This window comes from Ursus americanus, chromosome 4, assembly GCF_024610735.1.
Source record: "Ursus americanus isolate L20-20 chromosome 4, mUrsAme1.1.p, whole genome shotgun sequence".
NCBI classification, from domain to species: Eukaryota; Metazoa; Chordata; class Mammalia; order Carnivora; family Ursidae; genus Ursus; species Ursus americanus.
The window spans coordinates 36,627,051-36,654,067 of record NC_142130.1 but is presented as its reverse complement, the minus strand read 5'-3'; the positions used below and the strand labels follow the sequence as shown (position 1 = coordinate 36,654,067).

At 33.0% G+C, this 27,017-nt stretch overlaps 1 protein-coding gene and 1 non-coding gene across 2 annotated transcripts in view; both read left to right on the top strand.

Moving 5' to 3' along the window:
* STXBP5L (syntaxin binding protein 5L) overlaps positions 1-27,017 on the top strand; it is a 429,230-nt gene that overhangs the window by 195,001 nt on the left and 207,212 nt on the right. The window contains exons 6-7 of the mRNA XM_087861601.1: positions 1,747-1,881; positions 8,496-8,559. Coding sequence (XP_087717727.1) covers positions 1,747-1,881; positions 8,496-8,559 — 199 coding nt within the window. The remainder of the gene's footprint in view (positions 1-1,746; positions 1,882-8,495; positions 8,560-27,017) is intronic.
* Positions 10,394-10,500, top strand: LOC123784458 (U6 spliceosomal RNA). The gene has a single exon (XR_006777452.1). It is a non-coding gene; the product is annotated as a U6 spliceosomal RNA (small nuclear RNA).

Below are 27,017 nucleotides of genomic sequence, written 5' to 3'. Positions count from 1 at the left end.
TTGGGCATTGGATGTAAGATGAAACCCTTTTGTTATCTAGTTTGTTGTCAATAAGAATGAGAGAAAATTTCATAGTATTGGTTCAAGGAATACTTCCAATCCTATTTGGATCTTTTTCATGTATTCCATCGTTCCTATACTGTAAAGATTGTCTTTATTGGAATTCTGCCTCTTGCTTCAGGTCTCATTACTGAAACCTGGCAGTTTTTAGACTTTTCTTCTCAAACTTGGAAATGACTATGTCATATTGAAGTTTACTCTTTTTCTACCTGAATTCCTAAATTTTTGTCTACTTTTATGGGATTAGTGTTTTTTTCTACTCTCCTTGTGATTCAGAAAAAGTGATCTTAAATCCTCTGTAAAATGAGTTTCTTTTTTCTACTTATATTGAATTGAAAATAGATGCTTCATGGCCTAGAAACATGACCATAAAGTTATTTCCTGTGGGACATTATTAAATACCCCTTGGCAACAGCAATTCTAGACTTCAGGTTTTAACCAGAATTGTCCAATACCATATAGGTTACACTTTAATTAGATCTTCAGTTAACCATAAGTGCATATGTAATAGGGTTTCTAGTTTTTTGGTTTTAGTGTGCAAGGGGCTTTCAGCAGAATACTTTTGAATAGATGAAGTTTGGTTTAGAGTGGTAGACTGTTGAATAATTCAATGAACCAGACTGAGAATATACATTCGACAGAGTGGATGTTCACTCTTATATAAAAGGAGGTACAAAGTGGAATTTTGTTGGGAATTTACCATTTACATTCCTTTTTTTTTTTTTTTTCCTATATTGGTCTGTTTGCCTGGCATCAGAGCTCTGTCCTCCTCTTCTAACATTTTTCCAGCTCTTTTTCCGAATAAATTGTAGGGATTATTATGATTCAATAACAGGTTCTGGCAAGGGATAACTGTGAACTTATCTCCCTTGTTTTTTTTTTTTTTTGTTTTTGTTTTTTTTTTAATGAGCGATTAAGGACTGGAAGTAGGCAAAACCAGAGTGATATGCTGTGAGTAGAAGATTCTGGTAAATTCCCAGATTTCACTTATAGGAATCATGGTTTTTTTGGCTATAGAATTATTTCCCAGAATTGGTCAGAAGGCCCATGGTGCAGATGAAGGCAGAACAAAAAAATAAAGGAATAGTAGAGTAGATCTCTGATCTTATAAACTTTCTTTATACTACTAAGATGCCAAGCATCTGAATAAAAAGTAAATAATTTATGATCTTATATAAAGAAAGCTACAAATTCTCTGATAACTCTGAAATGTATGTTCAGATGTACCTAACTTCTATTTGAAGTGAATATTACCAAAGAAAAACCAGCAGTGTAGAAATTTGTTAATTTTGCAACCAAACAGGAATGGATTTGAATCCTAGCTTTGCCACTTGCTAGCTGTCAGTCTAATGAAAGTAAAAATAAAAATTCTTGCCCTCAGTTTCCTCTTCATAAAATAGAACTATATATCTGTCTCGGAGTGCTTTAATTCTGAAAAGACTGAGAAATAATATATGTTAATGCCCATGGTAAACACTTATTTAATAATGGTTATTATTATCATCATTATTGTTTTTAATGGTATAGTTATTTATCCTCTACCCCCTACTAATAACTAAATGTTACTTGAGTGTATAGTAAATTTTATTGTTTATATAGCTATCATTACCTAATAAGTATAAGGAAAATATAATGCTGACCAAACATAAAATTTAGATATTTTAATTGTAATTTTCTTTCTTTCAGAATTACTTACTGTCATCTACCTTTCCAGAGTAAATGGCTCTATGTTGGAACAGAAAGAGGAAATACACATATTGTAAATATTGAATCTTTCATTCTTTCTGGATATGTTATCATGTGGAACAAGGCAATTGAGCTGTAAGTTTGAACTTGAATACCACTTCATTTGGCTTGAATATTTCATATGGTTATGTAAAGCTTGTCAAATTACAGTTATTTGAAACATTTATAGCTAATTTATGATTAATTTGAGTGTAAAGTTTAGCTAAAATAAATTAAAACTGTAAAGACTTTTAAAAATATTGTAGTATTAACATACTCTAATTTTAGACTTTCTGAATACTTCAGGGTTTCTGAATAATTAAGGGTTATGTATGTAAAATTTGATGATAAAATACTAAGGCTTATTCTAAAAGTTATACATGGAAATCATCTCATTTTTTTATGGTTGTTCTTAGTATAGCCACTTCCAGGGGAATGGCAAGTGGATTGTGGTAACATTTAGTTTTATGTAAAAATAATTATGATAAGTTCACTTGTTTTTTATTGCTGGTAGCTCCTTCTTCACTTGCCTCACTAACATATTGTTCAGGGTTCTAAGGAGAATCAACTTATCAATATTTTTTATGTTGTGACATATACAGCTATTTGGATATGTGGTTAGTGGTAATTACCGCTTTGACTTTGGCAGTGATACTTAAGTTTATGCACATGTAAAATGTAATGGAATTCCAAGCCATCTTTATGTATGTACACAAATAGTTCTCCTGGTCACTGTGTTAATCAGAAAAACAAATTGTCTTTAATAAATGTTTATGCTCTGTGCATATTAGGTCCTTAATAAGATATGTTTAACTTGAGGCTGGCTCATTTTTTATATATAAATATAAATATTATATATAAATATAATAAAAATAAATACTATAATATATTATGATATTATAATGAATTATATTTATATATTATAATAAAATAATAATAAAAATAAATATTATATATAACATATATAATAAAAATGATATATATATATAATTACATATATATATACATATACATGTACATATACATATATATATATATGTATATATATTCTGAGTTACATAATTATTCTCCAGAACTCTGATTAAAACAGCCTATTTAAATGAGGCTTGATTCTGGTCTTTATAATAAATCTATTCCCTATCTTTTAATGTTTCAGCATGCCTGTATGTATAGGAAAGGTTGTTACTAACGATACTGTTACAACATTCCTTTTGTATTATGTCCTAATGGGTCTTTTGTTAGTGACAATTCTTCCTCCCTGATTAGATTAAGAACTGCCCCTGGGCAAAAAAATCTTTGTTCCTTTCTTTTTCTTTATACTTGGCTTATTTTGGTGCTTTCCACAGAGCGGCTACTAAATGACTGATGACATTATTGAAGAATTAGTTACACACTAATATATTGACTTAGAGCTTCATTTATAATTATAATTGGTATGAACTATTTTACTGATATATGTTTTAATGTTCTACATGTGTATTTTTAAGTTTTTTTTTTTTTAAGATTTTATTTATTTATTCGACAGGATAGAGACAGCCAGATAGAGAAGGAACACAAGCAGGGGGAGTGGGAGAGGAAGAAGCAGGCTCATAGCAGAGGAGCCTGATGTGGGGCTCGATCCCATAACGCCAGGATCACGCCCTGAGCTGAAGGCAGACGCTTAACCGCTATGCCACCCAGGCGCCCCTACATGTGTATTTTTAAAAACGTTAAATTTAAAAACATTTTTTAAAACATTTATTTTATAGACTATATAGAATTATGTCTCCCAAAAAATTATTTAATTTTTTAGCTATTTGGGAAAGGTTTTCCCACTATAATCTGAGTTCTATAAAAGTGGTAACTAGGGCTGAAATTAATGCTTGCTTTCATAATTTTCTTAGGATACTGATAAAAATGTAAATAAACTTGAGAGGTTGAAATATAGAACTTTTATACAAATTTAATATTAGTACAAATAGTAATATATGTATTATTTGTGTTCAGTTAAATGCTGCTGATTAAGAAGTTTATTATCGAGATAAATCCAGTATTTCACCACTTTTGCTATTGTTTCCATATTCATATGCTTAACAAATACTTTTCATAGTTTAATACTACCTGAATTAGTGACCTATACTTTACCTCTATGTATTTATATAGTCTAAACTTTATGATTTCAGGATTAATGATGAATTTAAAAACTATACAGGAGGGTAAAATTAAGAGGAACTAAAGTAAAATAAAGCACTTTCATTTTTCATGTTATGATCTTAGACATTTGATACAGCATAAGAATAGAAATAGATTTATATAAATCTGATCATTTAGAGAGTTGTACATGTCTCTGAAAGTGTCCTGAAATATCCTCTAGAAATTATTAGACAGCATCACCTCCTGAATGTTTCCTGGTTTACTTAGACCAGTTTTCCGAAAGTGTATTCCATGAAATTATAGATCCATTGTGATCTACCTAATGCCAACTGCCAGTCTCGTAGAACTGTCTTTTAATTGCCCTCTACCTATTGAGATACATTAGAAAATGCACGCCACTTCCTGTTAATATGTGTCAAGTGTATGGGACAATAATAAAATATTTATTTAAGAGTCATTTCATTAATAGAATTTTACACACAAATTTTAACAATACATTGTCTAAGTATGACAAATGAAGAATTGTCTTTAAGAGATACGTGAAATTATTTTAAGTTCTTACTTGAAATACTTTTTATTCAATGTTATTTTTCAGTTTGTTTCTATTATTAATGAAGTCTCTTGATTATACTTTTAGGCTGTTCTCATAATTATAAATAGTTTGTGTTCCCAAAATGTATATATTGATTATTTGGAAACTGGAACACATTTTCCATAGAAACAGTGACGTTTGTGGAACACCTCATAAAATAGTAGCAGAGAACTAAATGGACATTTAAAATTTTTTCTATGGGAAAATATGTTCCAGGTTACAGTATGAAAACAGATGTTTCTGCAGGGCAGCCCTAGCTTTTTAAAAAATGTAATCTATTTTTTTTACATATGATTAATGTTTGAGCATGAAATTAATTATTAAACATAAGTGTAAGGTTTGTGTTTAACAATCACTCAAATGTGTTTATTGTGCACTATGGTATGCTAGATACTGGAAACAACTCTGAACTGGGGAGACATAGTTACTGTCCTCTTGGGGCTTTCAGTCTAATGAGATTAATTAAAAAGGCAATTACAATATATTGGGAATAAAATGTGGCAATTCCATAAGAAGGACACCTAACATGTGGTCTCAGAGAAGTATCTGCAAAGGAAATTACATCTATGTTGAGATCCAAAGGATGAGAATTTTAGTTAGTTGAGTGAAGACTTGGGAGAGAAAGGTAAGGGTGTTCTAGGAAGAGGGGATAGAAGGTTTAAGGATAGAATGTGAGAGAGTTTTTATTCCATGCACAGAAATTTTAAGTAGTTTAGTTTGTTGGAATACCTGGGAGAGAGTATGATAAAAGATAAAGGTTGAGGAGAGGTAATCAGGGTATATAATATGAAAAGGCCTTGTAGGGCAGTTTGAGAAGTTTGGACTTAAAGGCCAGGAGCTGGATTTTGAAGGGTTTTAAGCAGAGAATTGACTTGATCAAAGTTGCATTTAGGAAGACTACTCTGAAGGCAGGTATAGAGAAATGATTAAAGAAAGAAAAAACTGTATTCTTGGTAAACATTATCATTGATTTAGGAGTGGAAATAAGCTGACATAATTAAATACATAGAAGATAGATGAGGCAAGGCTTGGGTATTATGGGAAGATATAACAATGGAGAAGAATTAAGAGTGACCCCCAGGTATTAGGCTTGAGCAACTATGTAGATAAGGGTGACATTTAGTGAAAGAAAGAAAGAGATTGAGTAGGTTGGGGGGAAAATAATGAGTTCAATTTTAGGTAGGTTGAATTGTATGTGTTTATAAAACATTCAAATGGAATTGGTATGGGAAAATGGTAGGGAGTGGTCTATATGGATCTGAAGGTAATGAGATAGAATATATGGTATTGAATGCACATTCATGCACATTCATTGTGCATGAAGAGTGTATAGAAAACAGGTAGCAAACTAGCAGTCAACCAATTCTGACTCACGGATATGTTTTGTTTGGCTATCAGAGTATTTAAATATGTTCTGAGTTATTTCTAATATTTGAAAATTGGTAGAGTATAAATAAAAATTTGGATTTCCACATTTTCATGAAAATTCATAATGAGACAATTCTAGTTCAGTATTCTTGCATGGCAGTCAGTAATCAGCTGGAACTGAGTAATAACTTTCCTTTTGCAGGTGGATAATGTGCTGTCCAGTTTGGTACAGTTCTCATTCAGTCTATTTGGTTCATTTACAATACCTGCCTGGCTCCTGTGTGCTCTTGAATTCATGACCATATATAATATGGGAATAGATGACAGACTAGGATAGAATACAAAGGAATATCAATATTGAAGATATAGGAGAGAAAGAAGGCCCATATAAGAAACTATTAAGAAGCCATCATGCTAAATGAGGATAAATAGGGATACCGAGAAGAATTATTACGGATTATTTAGATGGATACTATATGATTTTAACTTCACTGATAATTCTATCTAAAGTAGTTTTTGTAGAATTTACAGAATCCAGAGTACACCAATGCTTTTTTATTTTTTAAGTCAATTTCTAATGACCATAAGTTTTTCAAGGAATGCCTGATGGTTTTTGGAAGTATAAGGTCAGGGGAAAAGTCAGAAAAAATGTATCAAAATGTTAGTAGTCATTATATTTAGGCAGTAAAATAATATGAGAGATTTTTTTCTTTTGACAGTATCTTCTAAGTTTAAAATTCTTTTTTTTTACAACAAATAATGTATCTTCTATAGTCTGAAAAAGTCAATACAAATAACTGAAGTTTAATGCTAAATTCTTTTCTGAACTTGAGTGTTTTACAAACTCTGACAGTCTAAATGGAAAAGTTTTGCATATGGTCTAACTAGTGTTTCTCAAAGTATATTTCAGTGATTCCCTAAATACGGTCAATGAGAAATAATTCTATGGGCTAGTACTTTGGGAAAATATTGAAGATTTTAGTATTCACTTGAGTATTATGCCTCTAAGAAGCTTTGTAGAAGGAAAAAAAAATTATGTTTAATTCAGGGTTTCCCAAACTTTTTGATATGGAACACTCTTTATGTGAAATACCTTATATATTCATTAGTTTATCATGGAGTACGCTTTGGTATTTGTTGTTCCAGTCGTACCCAAGAAACAGGAGTTTGTAGTTTATTGAATACTAATAGTTTTCAAAGGATAAATGAAGGACACTGTTCCTTATGAGAGGCACTTTACTCTAATAAAACACTGCATTTAGAATGCAGATAGTAACTCTAGTTTCCAATTATTCCAGTGATTTACAACAGTCATAATACTATTCATTGAGTACTTACTATGTTTTGGCATTATATTAGGTGCGATATATAAATATTATAATCCTCATAATTACTCAGTAGGATCAGTACTACTATCTCCATTTTTAGATAAGAAAATTTAGGATAAACCAATAACAAAATATCTAATAAGTCTGTATTTATTCCTCTGAGTCACTGTGGGGAGTCAGTGTCTGGGAAACCTGGAGTTACTTCGTTTGTCACTTTTATCTGATCCCAGAAAGTTTAAAATTTATTCTTTACTATTCGTAAAGAATCTTTGATAGTTTTCATGTATGCATAAGAAATAAATTATATTTTAAAAAGAAATAAATTATAACTATGTCAATATAATCATAATAGGATTAATCTGGCATAATTAGACTGTTGAAGAAAGGATGTGGAAAAACGAGCAAAAACAAATCTATGGTCCTATCAGGTCATATTGTATTTAAACATGACATAATCATATTCAACAATGATATGTTAAAGTAGGAAATATAAAAGAAACATGCCAGATATCAGAGTAGAATAAATTTAAAGTCAGATTTACAGAGCACAGGTCCTTTTAACACTATGCACTTAGACACATATTTATCTGTATGGATTACCCTGGATAACCAAATAAATGAGACATAACCAGTGAACTAGGTTTCCCCAGTTTGTCGGTAAGCTGGCTATCACTAGAGAGAGTTTCTTTGTAAATCAAAGGAGCTATTGTACTTTATGTCAAAGGAAATTGTAAATCAGTTATGTACTTTGCAATTTGGCTCAAACAGGCTTATAGCATTAGCCTTGTGGCTGCGTAAGTTATCTTTGTCTGTGTAAGTTCAATTTCAAATTTTCAGAGGCTTAGCTCTGGCAACAAACATATAAATACCAATTCATAAATTCATAATTTGATGAAGACATAATTCATCTTGACTATTCATAATTTTTCTTTGATAATGAAGAAACAGAGTTGATAACATGAAAAAATCTAAAGCATCACTTTCATTATTAACAGTGTCTCTTCAAATATATAATTTTTATGCTATAGAAATGAAGAATCCCACTGTTATGTGGATCTATGCTCTTAAACGTGATTTTTAAAAAATTTAAAAAAATTACACCTACTTTAATAGCATTAATAAGAGAAAGAAAAGTAGTCTTAAAGAAAAACAACCAAAACTCAAATGAATCTAAGTTTAAACCTCAGAATATTGGGAGTGTATTCCAAAGTAATTTCTTTGTTCCAGTCTATAATGGTAAGGTGTTTTAATTATTGTTTTTTAATTACTATTTTGAATTGATTTAACAGATCCACAAAGACTCATCCAGGTCCAGTTGTACATTTAAGCGATAGCCCAAGAGACGAAGGGAAAGTGAGTATTACAATACCATTATTCTTGCATTTATTTTCCTCATTCTTGAATGAAGGTGTTTCTTACTATTATTTTGTACCTAACTTGTAGCACAGTTCAAAGCATTCAGTGTTTTCTAAATTAAAATATGTTGAATGAATGAGCAAGTAATGAATAAATGAATTATTCACACTAATAATGGTCTTAAATTAAGTCTTTGTTTTCACCTAGAGCTAAAGTTGGTATTTAATTCTAGAATTTTGAGGAAGGTATGGAATATGTGGAACAACTTGAATTTTCAAATATTCTATGCTGGAACATAACAGTATGGTTATCAATATCATTAATCATTGGCCTCTGCTATTCAGTTTTGGTAATGATAAATGGCCAATACTAAATAATCATAAATTAGCCAATCTTGATTTTATAAATAGGTAATTATATAGAAAATGTTCTGAGGTTATAGAAATAATTCTCATTCATTTTGATTATTCATAATTTTCTTTTGATGATGAGAAAACAAAGTTGATAATATGAAAAGATCTAAAGCATCACTTTCATCATAAATATGGCCTCTTCAAGAATTTATTTTTAGCTAAGTACCATAGAAAACGCCTGAGTAAATTAGTTAGTATAGGTTTGCTTCTTTATTTTTAAATGATAGAAACTGAATTTGCCTAATAAATATTGAGTCTGAAAGTCAAGTCTGCCTAATGGTAATAGAAAGAACACTGGATTTCTTCAAATTGATCCATAAATACAGTGTTATTCCAATCAGGTGGCATCAGAATTTACTTATTTTTAAAGAAATGATTTTAATATTCTTAAGAAAAAGAAAATATTTTTCTCCACATCCTCACCAACACTTGTTATTTCTTGTGTTTTTTATTTTAACTATTCTGACAGGTATAAGGTGATATCTCATTGTGGTTTTGATATGCGTTTCCCTGATGATGAGTGATGTTGAGCATCTTTTCATGTGTGTGTTTCATCTGTATGTCTTCTTTGGAAAAATGTCTATTCGGGTCTTCTGCCCATTTTTTAATTGGATTATTTGGGTTTTTTGGTGTTGTATCAATTCTTAATATATTTTGGATATTAACCCCTTGTTGAATATATTATTTGCAAATATCTTTTCCCATTCAGTAGGTAGACTTTTTGTTTTATTAATGGTTTTCTTCACTGTACAAAAGCTTTTTTTTTTTTTTTAACATTTATTTATTTATTTATTTATGAGGCACCTGGGTGGCTCTGTCTGTTAAGCATCTGCCTCTGCTCAGGTCATAATCCCAGGATCCTGGGATCAAGCCTCATGTTGTCGGGCTCCCTGCTCAGCGGGGAGTCTGCTTCTTGCTTTACCCTTCCCTGCTCCTTGCTCTCTGTCTCTCAAATAAATAAAAAAGATATATTTATTTATTTTAGAGAGAGAGAGCATGAGTGTGAGTGGGAAGGAGGGGCAGAGGGAGAGAATCTTTTAAGCAGACTCCCTGCTGAGTACAGAGCCCTACCCTGGATGGATCCTATGACCCATGAGATCATGACCCAAGCCGAAAGAAACTAAGAGCTGGATGCCTAATGGACTGAGCCACCCTGATGCCCTTGTACAAAAGCTATTTATTTTGGTGTAGTCCCAATAACTTAATTTTGCTTTTGTTTTCCTTGTGTGAAGAGACATATCTAGAAAAATACTTCTATAGCTGATGTCAAAGAAATTACTGCCTATGTTTTCTTCTAGGAGTTTCATGGTTTCAGGTCTCACATTTAGATTTTTAATCCATTTTGAGTTTATTTTTGTGTATAGTGTAAGAAAGTGGTCCAGTTTCATTCTTTTGCGTATAGCCATTTAGTTTTCCCAGCGCTTGTGTTGGCAGCACATATACTAAAATTGGAGTGATACAGAGAAAATTAGCATGGCCCCTGGGCAAGGATGACATGCAAATTAGTTTTCCCAGCACAATTTGTCGAAGAGACTGTCTTTTCATCATTGTGTATTATTGTCTCCTTTATCATGGATTAATTGACCATATAAGCATTGGTTTATTTCTAGACTCTGTATTCTGTTCATTGATCTATATGTCTGTTCTTGTACCAGTATCATACTGTTTTGATTACTACAGCTTTGTAGTGTATCTTGAATTCTGGGATTGCGATATCTCCAACTTTATGCCCTGTTGGTGGTAATGCAAAATGATACAGCCCCTGCGAAAAATAGTATAGAAGTTCCTCAAAAAATTAAAAATGGAACTACCATATGATCCAGTAATTACACTATTGGATATTTATCCAAAAAACCAAAAACACCCATTTGAAAAGATATATGCATCCCTATGTTTATTGCAGCATTATTTACAATAACCAACATATGGTAGCAACCCGTGTGTCCATCCCCAGATGAATGGATAAAGATATGGTATATATAGACAATGGAATATTACTCAGCTATAAAAAAGAATGAGATCATGCCATTTGCAACAATATGGATGAATCTGAAGGGTATAATACTTAGTGAAATAAGAGAAAAGACAGATACCATATGATTTCATTCATATGTGGAATTTAAGAAACAAAACAAATGAACAAAGAGAAAAAGAGACAAGCAAAAAACCAGAGTCTTAATTATAGAGAACAAATCTGTGGTGGCCAGAGAGGAGGATGTTGGGGAGAGGGGTGAAATAGATAAATGAGATCAAGAACACACTTATCTTGATGAGCACTGAATAATGTATCGAATTGTTGAATTATACATATTGTACACCTGAAACTAATATAAACTGTATTAATTATACTTCAATTAAGAAGAAAAATTAAATTAGTAACTATAAATTTTTAAAAAGGAAAGTGTTTTAAGACATCTTTTATCTTTTATTATTTTTTTTCTTCAAGTTTTTATTTAAATTCCAGTTACTTAACAGTGTAATATTAGTTTCTGGTATAGTTTTTAGTAATTCATCACTTACATACAACACCTAGTACTTATCACAGCAAGTGCCCTCCTTAATACTCATTACCCATTTAACCCATCCCCCACCAACCTCCCTTCTAGTAACACTCAGTTCGTTCTCTATAGTTAAGAATCTGTTTTCTGGTTTGCCTCTCTTTTTTTCCCCCCTCTGTTCATGTCTTTTCTTTCTTAAATTCTACAAAGGAGTGAAATCATATAGTATTTGCCTTTCTCTGGCTGACATTTCACTTATAATACTCTAGTTTCCTTCATGTCATTGCAGATGGCAAGATCTCATTCTTTTTTATGGCTGGGTAATAGTCCAGTGTGTGTGTGTGTGTGTGTGTGTGTAATCTTTATTCATTCATCAGTCGATGGGCATTTGGGTTCTTTCCATAATTAGGCTATTGTTAAAAAGAAATACAGTACATTGTGATATTGGAACAAGGGGATACAAAATGACCAATAGATCTAAATGGATATCCAGAAATGGTTCAGACATTTGATGTAATTTTTGGATATTTTAGAGAAGATGTTTTAGGACATAATAAACTATTGAATAAATGCCGTTGAACAACTGGCTATTTTGAAAAAAATAGTAAGGTCTCTACCTTATACCATTCACAGAAATAAATTCCAGATGGAGAAAATATGTAAATGTTAAAATCACAACTCAGAAAGTTTTAGAAGAAACTATAGGAAATGGGTTTTTACTGTGAAGTAGGGACCTCCTTGGGCAAGACATAAAACCTAAAAGCTTTAAGGAATATACCATAACAAGACAATCATGGTAAAAGACAGGCAAGAGTGGGAGATATTTGCTTACATATGTAGTAGGCAAATAATAAACATGTAAAATATATAAGGAACTTGTACTAAATCCTCATCTTTCATAATAGGAAATCAATAGATAATGTTTAATTAATATATCAAGAAATGGCAATATGAACATATTTAGAAATATGGGAGTAAGTCTACTAGAAAAGACCATTGTAAGAGTTGAAGATGTGGTTGCCTCTTACCTCTAGAGAGCAGAGTTTGGCTGCTGACAGGAGGAAATGGCCTCACTAATAATTACTAGGGAAATGCATTATCCCATTTTTTCCACATCAGACTGGCAAAACATTAAAAATATTAATAATATCAGGTAATGGAAAATATTAATAATTGAGAAATGGAAATCTAGATACAGCAGTAGTAGGTATATACACCAGTATAGGTAATTTGGCGTTATCACCATTTAAAACATATATTCATTATGATTTAGAAAATTCATTTCAGATGTCTATCCTATTTATATGACCAACGGGAAAAATATTGAAAACAGCCTAAAGTTCAATTAATAGAAAATTGAATAAATGAATGCTAATATATTCACACTGTACAATGCTGTACTGACATGGAAAGTTCTTTAAGCCATGATTTTTCAAAGAAAAGTTGCAGAACCATGAGTACACTATAAAACCACTTGAAAATGCATTTGTATTTTTATTATATATTCAAATACCCAAGAAAAAAGTCCTGAAAGCATATGTACAGATCTGGGGAGGATACTGGAGATTGGAACTAGGGAAAATGATCAAAGGTATTGATTATTTCCTTTGCATTCAAATTTTTATGAAAGAATATAATGTGTTAATTATGTAATTAAAAATTAAAAGGAATGCAAAATAAATTTGTATTAGAGTCAGAAGACTGTATGTTTGAATTATGGCTCTACTACTTATTAGCATATAATCTTGAATAAATCATTTGACTTCTTGTAGACTAGTTTTCCCATCAATAGCCTTTTGACATTTAGAAGTTTTTTATTTTAATATATTCAACTTTATCAGTCTTTTCATTTGATTCTTGCATTTTGTTTCTTAGCAAATCATTTCTTCCTGAGGTAAAATATAATCCTTTTTAAGAAAAAAATCAGTTTTAAGGTTTTCCATTTCACAATTAGATTTTAACCTAAATAAAATTTATTTTATGTTGGTTTGAGATAAGGGATACTTATGTTTTTACATATAAATAATTGATTTATTGAATAGTCACTTCAGTTACCACTAATGTATAAGAAAATCTCACCATATATCAGTTCCCATATTTGGATGGGTCTTTTTCTGGACTTTTTCCTCTGTTGCACTAATATGTTTATTTATTATTGTACTTTTACTACATTTTATTAGAAATAACTAATAAAAGTTGCAGAAAATACCTTGTTATCTGATAGGCCTGCCCCCTCTCCCTTCTCCGTCTTGGCTTTTTCTGATTATTTATTGTACTATATACATTTTAGAATCAGTTTATCAAGCTCTATTTTAATCCCTGCTGGAATTTTGCTTGAAACTTGGGCATATTGATTAGAAAAAATTTACTTCATTAAGATACGAGTGTTCCATCTATACACATGATATATTTCCTTTGGTTTTCTTACCTTTTTCTATATAGCTTTGTAACTTTTCCCACAAAATTCTTACATATCTTTTGTTAGCTTAATCCTAAGTACTTTACAGATTTTATTGCTCCTGTGAATTAATTTTCTTAAATTTTAATTTTAATTAATTTTAGTGTATAAAATATTGATTTTGTTATTTTGTGTTCATTGCATCACCAAATGTTCTGTTTTTAAAAGCTGTCCTTGGATTATCTGGAATATTCTACATATAAAAGTGTAGAAAATGTAGACAAATTTAGTTTTGTTTTAAATTTATATATTTTTATATACATATTTGTTTTCTTGGATAGGAACCCAGTGCAGTGTTGAATATAAATGGTTTTAACGGGAACTTTCTTTCATTTCCAACTGCAAATGAAATGTCTCCCAAGATTTCAACATTAAGATGTTTGCTGCAGGTTGTTGGTTGAATGCTTTAATGAAGTTAAAAAGTTTCCACCTATTTCCAATATTCTAAGTTTTAAATTGTAGTGTTGAATTTTATTGTATGTTTTTCTACATGTATTGAGATATGTTTTGTGCTAATCTCAGCCTATTGATAATGATGGTCTACAAATACTTGGGGACACTCAATTGGGCCCGAGGCCAGGCCTCACAGACATTTCCCTTTTTCAGAGCCAGTGTTGTGATTGGACCAGCCTCTTGGTTCTTATAACAGTCAAGATGCACCTCAGCAACAACCATCAGGGAACTTTGAAAAGAGTTTATTATTCACAAGTCTTAGAGGGTACACAACATGTTTGGGGCTACTCAATGAAGTCATGGCTAGAGAGTGAGAGAGTACATGGACCTGGGGTTCAGTTTTTATTGGGGTCAAGGGTGGGGTGCCTAGGGTTTCCCACCTTCACTTCATTTGTGAATTTAAAACATAAGAGTGGGATTAAAGTGTGGGAAGGAAAAAGTAAGCTATCAATCAAATTATCAGTTTATATTCAGCCAAAGCTTTCTAAAGAAGGGGAACTTCATGGGTGGGGCAGCCTGGCTTTTTATCTAATAATGTAGCTGACAGTGTGTTTATTCAAGATGGATGTCTGAAGAGGATGCCGCAGCAATTAAAAGCTTAATGTTAAGCACTTATATCACAATAAAAAAAGCTTACTCTCAGGTATTTACACTACAAGATGACTATTCCTTAATTTGTTAATTTGTTGAAATGTTAATGGATTTTCTAATTTTAAAAATTTTACATTTCTGGTATAAATTCAACTTGGAAAAGACAAACTTCCATGGTTGTTTGGTGGTGAAGTAAAAGAAGGAACAAATTACTTATGTTAAGGTTTGTACTGAAACAGCATAGTATCAAGGAATTAGAAAATAGACCATCCTCTAAGATACCATTTACTAAAGAAACTGTGCATAACTATATCAAACTGAAGAGTGTGCTCTTGAACTGAGAGATGCCTATATTGGACATAATACTGTGTATATCTCCTTGAATTCTCTCAGCCTTGTTTGTCTCCCAAATTCTTCACTGTTCATTTCATCTCGGTTTTGGCAGGATTAATCAGCTTCTTAAAGTACTCTTTCCTTAAGTTGACTGGCTATGCCAAGTCTAAGCTCCTCCCTTTAATTCTGTATTCAGATAATGTGCCATACTATAAGGCATGCCATACTATAATATAGATATTATATTTCAAATAATGTGCCATATTATAAGGCAATCCTTAATGGCGGCCAAAGGGGTCAAATGATACAACTCTGAAGTGAGGGGGTATTAATTTCCCATAGAGAAAACCTTAACCAATATTAGACAAGACACAAGAAATAAAATTCTCCTTTCCTTCCTGTAGTTGGGCTATTCTTAATTATGGTTTTTACGCAGAAGCTGTTATAGACATCCAGCAAGGCCAAGCAGATACACCTGCTAAGCCATTGCCTGTGCCTCTTCTGCTTCTCCCTATGAAATAGTGATTTGTGTGATTATATATCATCTTACTTTTACTTCTTTGCTTTACTTCACTTTTCCTTTATTATTACAGCCCTGAGATTGTACTTCTCAGTGAAACATTAGCACTTAAGCCTACCTCAGGCTGTTTTCTGCAGAACCCTGGTTAAGACAATAGTTATCAGGGGGTGCCTGGGTGGCGCAGTCGTTAAGCGTCTGTCTTCGGCTCAGGGCGTGATCCCAGCGTTCTGGGATCGAGCCCCACATCAGGCTCCTCTGCTAAGAGCCTGCTTCTTCCTCTCCCACTCCCCCTGCTTGTGTTCCCTCTCTCACTGGCTGTCTCTGTCAAATAAATAAATAAAATCTAAAAAAAAAAAAAAAAGGACAGTAGTTATCAGAATTGTTCTAGATGAGGGATTGGAAACTACAGCTAGTGAGATAAATCTGACTTGATGGCTGTTTTTGTAAAACGGTTTATTGGGACACAGTCATGCTCACCATTAACATATTGCCTGTGGCCACTTTCTAACTACAAGACCAAAGCCAAGCATTTGTGACATAGCTATAAAGCTTGCAAAGCCTAAAATATTTACTATCTAGCCCTTTACATAAAAAGTTTGCTGACTCCTGTTCTAAATTGTAGACCCTTAGGATGGGACTTTGGACTTGAATTGTCTCCTGCTTAAAATCAAAGAACCATTGAAGGTGCCAAGTGAGGTGGTGTTATCATGCACTGATATCACAATTACTTAAACATCCTCCTATGATTAATTGGGAAAGGGGCTGATGGAAAGGTAAGACAATTGAAGATCAAGTACTATGGTGTTTAATTGATAAAAGGCAATGGTAGATTGTAATGATGATGGAAAAACCAGCTTCCTTTGATGCCACTTGTATTATTTTCTATTCTGATATAAATTATAACAAATTTAGTAGTTTGAAACAACAAAAATGTATTATCTTACAGTTCTGTAGGCTAGAAGTCCAATAAAGGTCTCACTGAGCTAGAATTCAAGATATTGACAGGGTTGCACTCCTGTCTGGTAGCTCTAGAGGAGAATCTATTTTCTTGCCTTTTTCAGCTTTTATAAACTGTACACATTTCTAGGTTTGTAATTCCCTTCCTCCATCTTTAAAGATAACATAGCATCTCTTTTTAACCATAGCTGGGAGAGGTCCTCCAGTCTTAGAGACTCATGTGATTAGATTAGGCCTACTTGGATAATCCAGAATAGTCTCTTCATCTCAACAAATCTTAATTACAACTGGCAAGTCTTTTTTTCTTTTTTTCATTTAAGGTAATATATTTACAGGTTCTGAGGATTAGGGTGTAGACATCTTTGGTAGGCATTATTTTGCCCACCAAATCACTGGAGACTGTATGAAAATAACAGGATTAACTCGGAACAGTTAATTACTGACTTAAGGCATGTCAGAGGCTCTTTAAGGAAGCTTTAAAGGAACTCTTCCTGCAGCTTGAGGGCAGACTGTGCTAAAAATAGGCCTGTTTAGAAAGGGATAAATACATAGTTTGATAGGTCTTATTTGTTAAAATCAAAGCCCTGATAAGAAAAGAATGTGACCCTGACTCCTGGTATATTCAGTTTCTAGCATGGCCATAACAAAATTCTATATGCTGGGTAACTTTAAACAACAGAAATTTATTATTTCAGTTTGGAGGCTGGAAGTCCAAAATTAAGATCGTGGTCAGGCCATGCTCCCTTTCAAGGCTTTAGGAGAGACTCCTTCCTCGCCTCTTCCAGCTTCTGATGCCTCCTAGTGTCCCTTGATTTGTAGCAGGGTAACTCTGGTCTTCTTCTGTCTTCACATGATGTTCCTCTCTGTCTCTGTGTCCTCCCTTCTTTTATAAGGACACTAGTCACTGGTCTTAGGACCTATCCTAAATGAATAATTCAATAATTTCAAAAATTATTTTTTTTAAGATTTTATTTTTAGTAATCTCTCCACCCAATGTGGGGCCCAAACTTACAACCCTGAGATCAGAAGTCTCATGCTTCACTGACTGAGCCAGCCAGGCACACCTCATCTCAAAATTCTTAACAAATTACAGCTGTAAAGACTCAATTTCCAAATAAAGTCACATTCTAAGGCTCCGCGAGGACATTATTCAACCACTACACCTGAGATACGGAAATTTGTGTACATAAGCCTGAAAATATTGTAAACCCCACCCTCTCCAATTTTCTTGAACAGTGGAAGTACCTTTTGCACTATTTTCAGAGAATGGTTTCTCCTTTCCTAAAAGACTTAAATGACCAATGAAATGAGGTAGTTTTCTTGCCTGATGATGTTTATTTACCCTCACAAGATCAACCTTCAATTCCATTACCTCCAGGCCATTCATCAGAATTGGATCTCAGATTTCAGCACAGCCTAAAAGGTAAGCGTAAGTTTTCCTCCAGGAAGAAATAGGCACTACATAGGAACCCTTTCCCCATCAAAGGAATTTAGGACCTGGATAATACTGACTAACAGTACATCAAGTGTATAGGAATGTTTTTTAAGGGTTTGATCATTAGGGGTTGCATAGAGGAGAGTTCATTTACATGGGGGCACTCAACCATGATTTGAGACAATGCTTTGAGGACACCTGGATCTGGTCCTAATCATTTGTTGAGATGGCCCCTTGAAGATGGACTCAACAAAGGCATATGGTAAATAAAGTAGAGAGGCTAGGGCTTTTTGGTATAGTATTAAAGAAGGGGTCAGAAGATAGGGAGATGAGAATGTTAAAATGGTTATATTATATTTGTCCTGGCATCTCACCTCCTGACCTCCTAGAGGGCTCTTAAGGACACTGTCTTCGCTTAACCTAATAAGGAGTGCTCTGGAAAGATCAGTACAAGCATATTTGAGAAGTTTGGTAGGAATTGTCCTTTTTTGGCTTTTGTTGACAGTAGGAGATGATGGCAGAAATCCAGGCTCTGTAGTATCTATGGGGATTAAATATCATGGATTGGTAGAGGCCAGATGGTAATATTTGACCATCTGGCAATGTGAACATAATTACCATAACAAGCAGTAAGCCTGGATGGCAATGCAGAAATCTATGGTAATAGCTAATATATCATGCTGTTTCTAGGAGCAAAATTAGGTGAGCAGCTGACTGGGATGTTGTTTGATTTGCATAACCAGAAAAAAAAAAATCAACTCTTGACACTGACCACCAAAGTGGAAATTCACAGCACTTCATCAGGTTTCCAGATATAAGCCAGCTTACAGATCTAGAGCCCACTGATAGAAAGGGAGAGGCCAGTTGCCTCTGAGGAAGGACCCTGAAGTGCTTCCGTAAGTACATACAATAATTATGGAAGCATCTGTGGTTATTTGCAGAAGTAACTGTTTACTTTTCTAGTATTGTTAGCTATAGGGTTGGAGCAGGCATTAATATCAAAAGATCCAAAAAGTGTGATCCTCCAGTTAGAATCATGGCATATGGAACTAGTTAACTAGGTGATAAATGATGTTTTGACCCAAGTGTTTCTCATAGTAGGTCCAATGGGTATTCAGACTCACCCAGTTATTTTACACCACAATTGTATAGTCTATAGTTATGCACAGAAGCTGGCATAATTGTCTTATTGGTTTTCTGACATTGGAATTAGAGCCATTATAATTGGAAGGGACACACGGAAACTCCTAAAACTTGTCTTTCCTTACCATTATTGTAAACAAAAACCAGGATGTATTTCTGGAGGAGTTGCAGAGATTAGCACAATTAATTTGAATGATGCAATAGTAGTCACTGATATATCCTTGTTCCATTGTCTGGGTTCTGCAAAAAACAAGATGGATTGAGCTTTGTGTTAGTAAACCACTGTAAAATTGACCAAGTGAATGCCCCAGTGACAGCTGCTTTGCTGGTCATACTTCTATAGGTGCAAATCAATAACAGGCTGTCTCCTGATAAACAATTATTGATTTAGTGAACTCTTTTTTTCTCAGTATATCAGCAGAGAAGACTAAAAGCAGCTTGCTTTTATAGAAAGGGAAAGCAGTATAACTTCATAATTTTTTCCCAGGACTATGTTATTTTTCATATTCTGTCATAATATAGTTCTAAGGAAACTTGATTGTCTTGACAGTCTTTAGAAAGGATACTAGTTCATTTTCTTTACTATATAATACTAATTGGATCTGGTGAGCAAAAAGCGGTAAGTACCTCTCTAGCTAACAAGATTTGTGTCAGAGGGTGGGAAGAAAATTCCATAATGATCTAGGACCTTGTCTTATATGTGATGATTTTGAGGGTTTAATGGTCTGGGGCATGCAGGGGTATCTCCTCTAAGGTAAAGCATAAGCTTTTGTAATTCTCTTTGATGGGCCTTTTTGGATTTAGATAATAGTATATAGTATATTCAAAATTGTTTTGAATCATTTTTTAAGATTATCCAAAAAATATGCTGGTTTTAAGTGGGACCTAGAGATGAAAGGGCTTTTCACTAAGTCCAAGCTGCTTTACAGGCCACCTTACCACTTGGTGCCTATGATCTAGTAGATCTGATGGAGTTTAATGTATCTGGTAGATAAGAATGGTCTGTTGGAAAGTGCAATAAGAAAGTCACAACTGCTATTCTCCATTTTCAGAGCAACTCCTGGTATGCTAATGAGCTCTTGTAGAGACTGAACACCTAACCATGGGACACCAGATGACAGTGTAACCTGAGCTGTCCATTCTGAATTAGATGTTAAAATACTCAATTGACAAACCATTTTCATAGTGGAAGTGGTTTATTCAGGAAATCATCCTTCAGCTGTCTAAAAGGCATAATTAGATAATTGGAGGTCCTAGAATTCTATCTGTTGCAGCAATGCCTTTCTCTCAAACCATTTATATGGTCTCATGGGGTGGGAGTGGAATACCTAAAACCAACTGATGGAGGAGGACAAAATTCAGGCTTGCCTCACATGTCAGATGATTGGTTGGTATTATCTAGACACTGACTACTCAATTACATCTCCACTTAGGGGTGATCTTGAGTGATCTGATGAAGAAAAATCCTTGATCCCCAAGCACTATAATTGATTGCACATTTCATACAGAGAGTGAAACACATTAATAAAAAATCCGAAAGCAAAAATTCCTTTCTACTTGTAAATTTAAAGACTCTCATTAAATAACTATTAAGTCAAATAGAAAATACAAACCAAAATTGAAGAATATATAAAAATTAACAATACTGTAATACTACATATGAAATATGAAATATAATTTCTATGAAATATAATTAAAACAATTATAAAATAATACATAGCATTTAATGCTTAAGTGAATAAGACTTATAAATTTAAATAAATTCAATATGAAAAAAGCTAGAAAAAGAACAAGAAAATAAAGCAAAAGGAAGCAGGAAAGAAATATAAAGATAAAAGTGGAACTTAGGGAGTTCTGTTTTTAAGCCACCTTATAAATTAATATGCTGGTTTTTTTGCACAGAACATAAACAAAATATGCAAACTACTATCTGGCCTGATGAAGAAGAATAGGGGAAAACAAAGTTACACAAATGACAAGCAAAACAAAAATATACTAAAACTTAAGGAAATTTTTAAATATCCAATTTAAATTATTTTACACAACTCTAGCAGATACATTTAAAAGCATAGGTAAAATTGGTAATTTCCCAGAGAAATAAATTTATCATCATTGACACCAAGAGAGACAAAAAGTTTAAGAAAATGAGGAAGTTAATTTATTACTATGCACAAATAAAGTATCAAACCCAGATGGTTTTACAGGGAAGTTTTACTAAATATTTAAGTACTATTATAATAAAATGCTACATCAACTGTTCTGAAGCAGGGATTGCCACTGTGGCCTGTGGGACAAATCTGGCCTATTTCCTACTATTGTAAATAACTTGCTTTTGTTTTTTTTTGTTTGTTTTTTTTTTGAGATTGTACAGTCTGGAAAGTATAAAATGTTTACTATCTGTCCTTTTAAAGAAAAAGTTTACAAACCCCTGTCCTGAGTAGTTTAAGAAAGGAAAATATAAAAATTATTTTTATTTTATAAGTTCTAGCTAAGCTTGAAAAAAGTTGACAGAGGAAAACATGGATTTATTGAATTTGTTAATATCAATGGAAAAGTCTTAAATAAAATATCCTAGAAGACACAGTCTCCAAAAGCATATTTAAAAACAAAACACTGATAAATGGTCTTTTATTCAAGGATTACAAGGATAGATACTATGAGAAAATCCATCAATACAGTTTGTCATTAACAGATCTAAGGAAAAAAATTATCATCTCCATTGATGCTGGAAATGTCTTTGAATACAGTTTAACATTCACAGTATTTCCACTTTCGATAATGGAAGACTATCCTATTTCAGATCAGTCCTCCCACTGGGAGAACTACAAAATCTAACAAAATATTTTTGAAAATCTCTTGAGGGCACCAGAGAATGACCAAGGCAGTGAAAATTTGTAAGCTCTTGATTCCACAGAAAGAAAGCCAGAGCACTTGCCACAATTTTCCCCTTCTAGGGATTTTCGTATTTGAAAAGAATGCTAAGATAGTGAGTAACCAAGCAAAGTTATTGGCTGAGACACTAAGCAGAGTTTTCTGCAGTTTTACGGACAGAAGAGTAATATGGATGAGAAAAGGAGTTCAGCACATGCCAAAAATAAAAGTCTCTGATATCACTCCAAGCTTTCAGTGTGGCTCCAAAGGGATATACCCTACAAATAAGGTTGAACTGCAATAAACTAGTCATTTAAATAACTGAAACTTTTCTTAATATTATCTGAATCCTTTTTGGGATTAAGTTGATTTGCCTTAGTCTAACTGACTGATAAAATAAAGAAAAAAATTCTTTATGGAAGAAGAAAACACCACCCAGAGCCTATATTTATCACTACATTTCTCCCATACTTAGCCTCTATACTGAAAGTAAAAATAACATGGCATATAAAATTATCAGAATTCACCAGAAACCAAGAGAACAGAGAGTAAGTAGAGATAGACCAACAGGAGATTCAAATAGCAGTTACCAAATGTGGACTTTGAAATAAGTGTGATTGAAATGTTTAATAAATAAAAATGATGGAGGTTTCAGCAGAGATATGAAAAGTGTAACAGAAAACAAAATAACTGGTTATAAACAGATGAAGAGAGAATTAGTGACCTGGGAGATAGGTCAGAAGAAAATATCCAAATGAAAGCATGGTAAGGCAAAAGGATGAAGAGCATTTTGGGCATAATGAAATGTGGAATATATATGTAACTGGAGTCCTGGAGGAAGAAAAAAAGAGAATGTGACAGCAGCAATATTTATGAATGGATGATAATTTTTCGAACTGATGATGGATATATAAAAAAAATCTAAGATGCACTACAGACTCAAAGCAGGCTTAATAGTAAATTTCACCTAGGCATATCAAAGACAAAGAGAATAATCTTAAAAGCAGAGTATAGAAAAAAAAGTAAGACTAACAGCAGACATCTAACAGAAAAATGGGAAATGGGGACAAGTGAGTGATCTTGTCAAGGTACTGAGAGAAAAAAAGCCTACACAGAATTCTATGATCTACAAAAACACTCTTAAAAAACGTCATGAAATTATAACAACTTAACATAATTTGCAATAATAAACTTAGCAAATCTGCTCTCATGAAAAAGCTATAATTCTCTGTGGGAATGAAATTGATTATAAAAGAACAGAGATGTAGGAGAAATGAAGAACAATTACGGGTAAATATAGGAAATATTTTATAAAATTGATAATTCTGGGAGTATAATACATTGAAAAATAATACACATTTAAATTAAAAATAGGTCAAAAGTTGGAATAAAGTCTGTTGAATTACAGTTTCAAGGTCCTTATTGCTTCCAAAAAGTAACACAAGTACTAATTTACATTATAATTTGATAAGTCATAACAACATTTTATATTCATGTGGGTAATACTAAAAGAATAATAAATATATGTATAATGGATAAATTAATAGGGAACTGAAATAACAAAAAATAATTAACCCAAAGAAAACAAAAAAGGAAAAAGTAACATTAAGCAGATGGGGTAAATATAAAATAAGTAGACAGATTTGCTCTAAAGTATGACAGCTATTATATTAAACGTAAACAGATAGGCTAAAGATAGAAATTTTCAGACTGTGTTAAAATAATGATACGTTGTGACAAGAGACACATTTTTAAACTTAAGGTTATAGAAAAGTTAAATGTAAAAGGATAGGAAAAGATATGGCATGTGTACCCTAAGTAAAAACAAACAACAAAAAAACTGGTACAGCTATACTAATATCAGACAAAGTAGATGCCTTAGTTCAGGTTGCTATAATAAAAATACCATAGACTGGCTTAAACAACATTTATTTCTCATAGTTCTGAGACTGGAAAGGGCAAGATTAAGGCACCAGCAGATTCAGTGTCTAGTGAGGGTCCAGATTCTAGATGGCCATCTTCTTATTGTGTCTTCACACAGTAAAAAGGGAAAGAGAGCTTTCTAGAGTCTCTTTCATAAGGGCACTGCTCCTCTTCTTTAGGCTTCCACCTTTAAGATCAAATCACTTGCCAAAGTTCCACTTCTTAATACCACCACAAACATAGGAAGCAAAAGTAAGCAAATAAAGAAGTAATTAGTGAGGATAAAGAAAATCGAACATGATTGACCAACATAATTGTCATATATAGTACATCACACCCCACACCTGCATACCATGCATTATTTTCTAGTGTACATGGTGTGTTTACCAAAAGTGTACATTTGTTGAGCCATAAATTCTGTTTCAACAAATTTCTTGGGATTATAATAATATTCAATATATTCTCTAACCTCTGGAGAATTTAGCAAGATTGTCAATAAAGTATAAATTGGATATCTCCTAAATGCTTAGTAATTAAGCACTATACTTCTGCATAACATATGTCAAAGAAGAAATCAGTATCAAAGTTAGAATATATTTTAATTTAAATTACAATAGAACTGTGATATGTCAAAACTTGTGGAATGTAGCTAAAGCTGTGCTTAGAGGGAAATATATAGCTTTTGTTAGGATTTTTTTCTTAAAAGTGAAGAAAAGCTGTAAATCAATGATCTTAGTGTAAAAATAGAAAAATAGTGAATTAAACTCAAAGATACTAGAAGAAAGATAATAAAGATGTGATGGTTAAGTTTATGTGTTAACATGAGCTGAACTATGGGGTGCCCAGAGATTTGTTCAAATATCATCCTGGGTATTTCTGTGAGGATGTTCTGGATGAGATTAACATTTAAATAAGTAGACTGAGTAAAATAGATTGCTCTCCCAAATATGGGTGGGCCTCATCTAATCAGTTGCCTGAACAGGACAAAAAGGCTGACCTTCCTTCAAGTTAAGATAGGCTGACTGCTTTCAAACTGGGACATCAGCTTTTTCCTGTCTCTGGACTTGAACTGAAACATCAGCTCTTCCTGGATCTGGAACCCGAAGGCCTTCAGATTGGGATTACACCATTGATTCTTCTAGTTCTCATGCCTTCAGACTCAGACTAGATCTATATTATTGGTTTTCTGGGTTTCCAGCTTGCCAGCTAGTCCTGCAGATCAAGGGACTAGTCAGCCTTTGTAATCCCATGAGCCAATTCCTTATAATGAATTTCTTTCTATATAGATACATCCTATCGGTTCTATTTCTCCAGAGAATTCTAATACAAAATACGAGAGCAAAAATTAAAAGAAATAGAAAAGAAAAATATAGTACATTAGCAAAAACAAATCTTAATTCTGTAAAAATACTAATAAAACTGGGGTGCCTGGGTGACTCAGTCAGTTAAGTGTTCAACTCACGGTTTCAGCTCAGGTCATGATCTCAGAGTCATGAGATTGAACCCTGCATCAGGCTCCGTGCTCAGTGGGGAGTCTACTTCCCCTTTCCTTCTTCTGCCCCTCCCCCCATGTACTCTGTCTCTCTAAAATAATTTTTTAAAAAAATACAATAAAACTAAGGCATCTTTGTAAGTCTGATCAAGAATCAAAGAGAAAACAAAAAGGAATACATTGCATTCATCCCAGGAATACAGAATTGTTTTAACTTTTCAAAATCAGTGGATAAATTCAATGTGCTGAATGGGAAAAATATGTAGCCAAGAATACTTTATCCAGCAAGGCTGTCATTCAGAATAGGAGAGATAAAGAGTTTCCCAGACAAACAAAAACTAAAGGAGTTCATAAACACTAAACCAGCCCTGGGAGAAATATTAAGGGGGACTCTTTGGGGGAAAAAAGACCCAAAACAACAAAGACTAGAAAGGAACAGAGGAAACCACCAGAAACACCAACTTCACAGATAAAACAATGGCACTTAATTCATATTTTTCGGTAATCACTCTGAATGTAAATGGATTAAATGCTCTAAACAAAAGACATAGGGTATCAGAATGGATAAAAACACAAGATGTAACTATATGCTGCCTACAAGAGATTCATTTTAGACCTAAAAACACCTGCAGATGGAAAGTGAGGGGATAGAGAACCATCAATCATGCTAATGGATGTCAAAAGAAAGCTGGAGTAGCCATATTTACATCAGACAAACTAGATTTTAAAACAAAAACTGTATGTAACGAGACGAGGAAGGGCATTATAAGTGGTCTATCCATCAAGATCTAACAATTGTAAATATTTATGCCTCCAACTTGGAGCATCCAAATATATAAATCAATTAATAATAAGCATAAAGAAACTCATTGATAATAATACAATAATAAGGGAATTTAACACCCCACTTACATCAATGGACAGATCATCTAAGCAGATAATCAACAAGGAAACAGGGCTTTGAATGACACACTGGACCAGATGGACTTAACAGATATATTCAGAGCATTTCATCCTAAAGCAGCAGAATACACATTCTTTTAGAGTGCACATGGAACATTCTCCAGAATAGAGCACCTATTGGGTCACAAATTAGGCCTCAACAGGTACAAAAAGATTGAGATCATACCATGCATATTTTCAGACAATACTATGAAACTTGAAGTCAACCACAAGAAAATTTGGAAAGACCACAAATACATGAGGGTTAAAGAACATCCTACTACAGAATGAATGGGTTAACCAGGATATTTAAGATCAAATAAAAAAGTACATGGAAACAAATGAAAATAAAAACACAACAGTACAAAACCTTTGGGATGCAGCAAAGGCAGTCCAAATAAGGGAGTATATTGCAATACGAGCCTA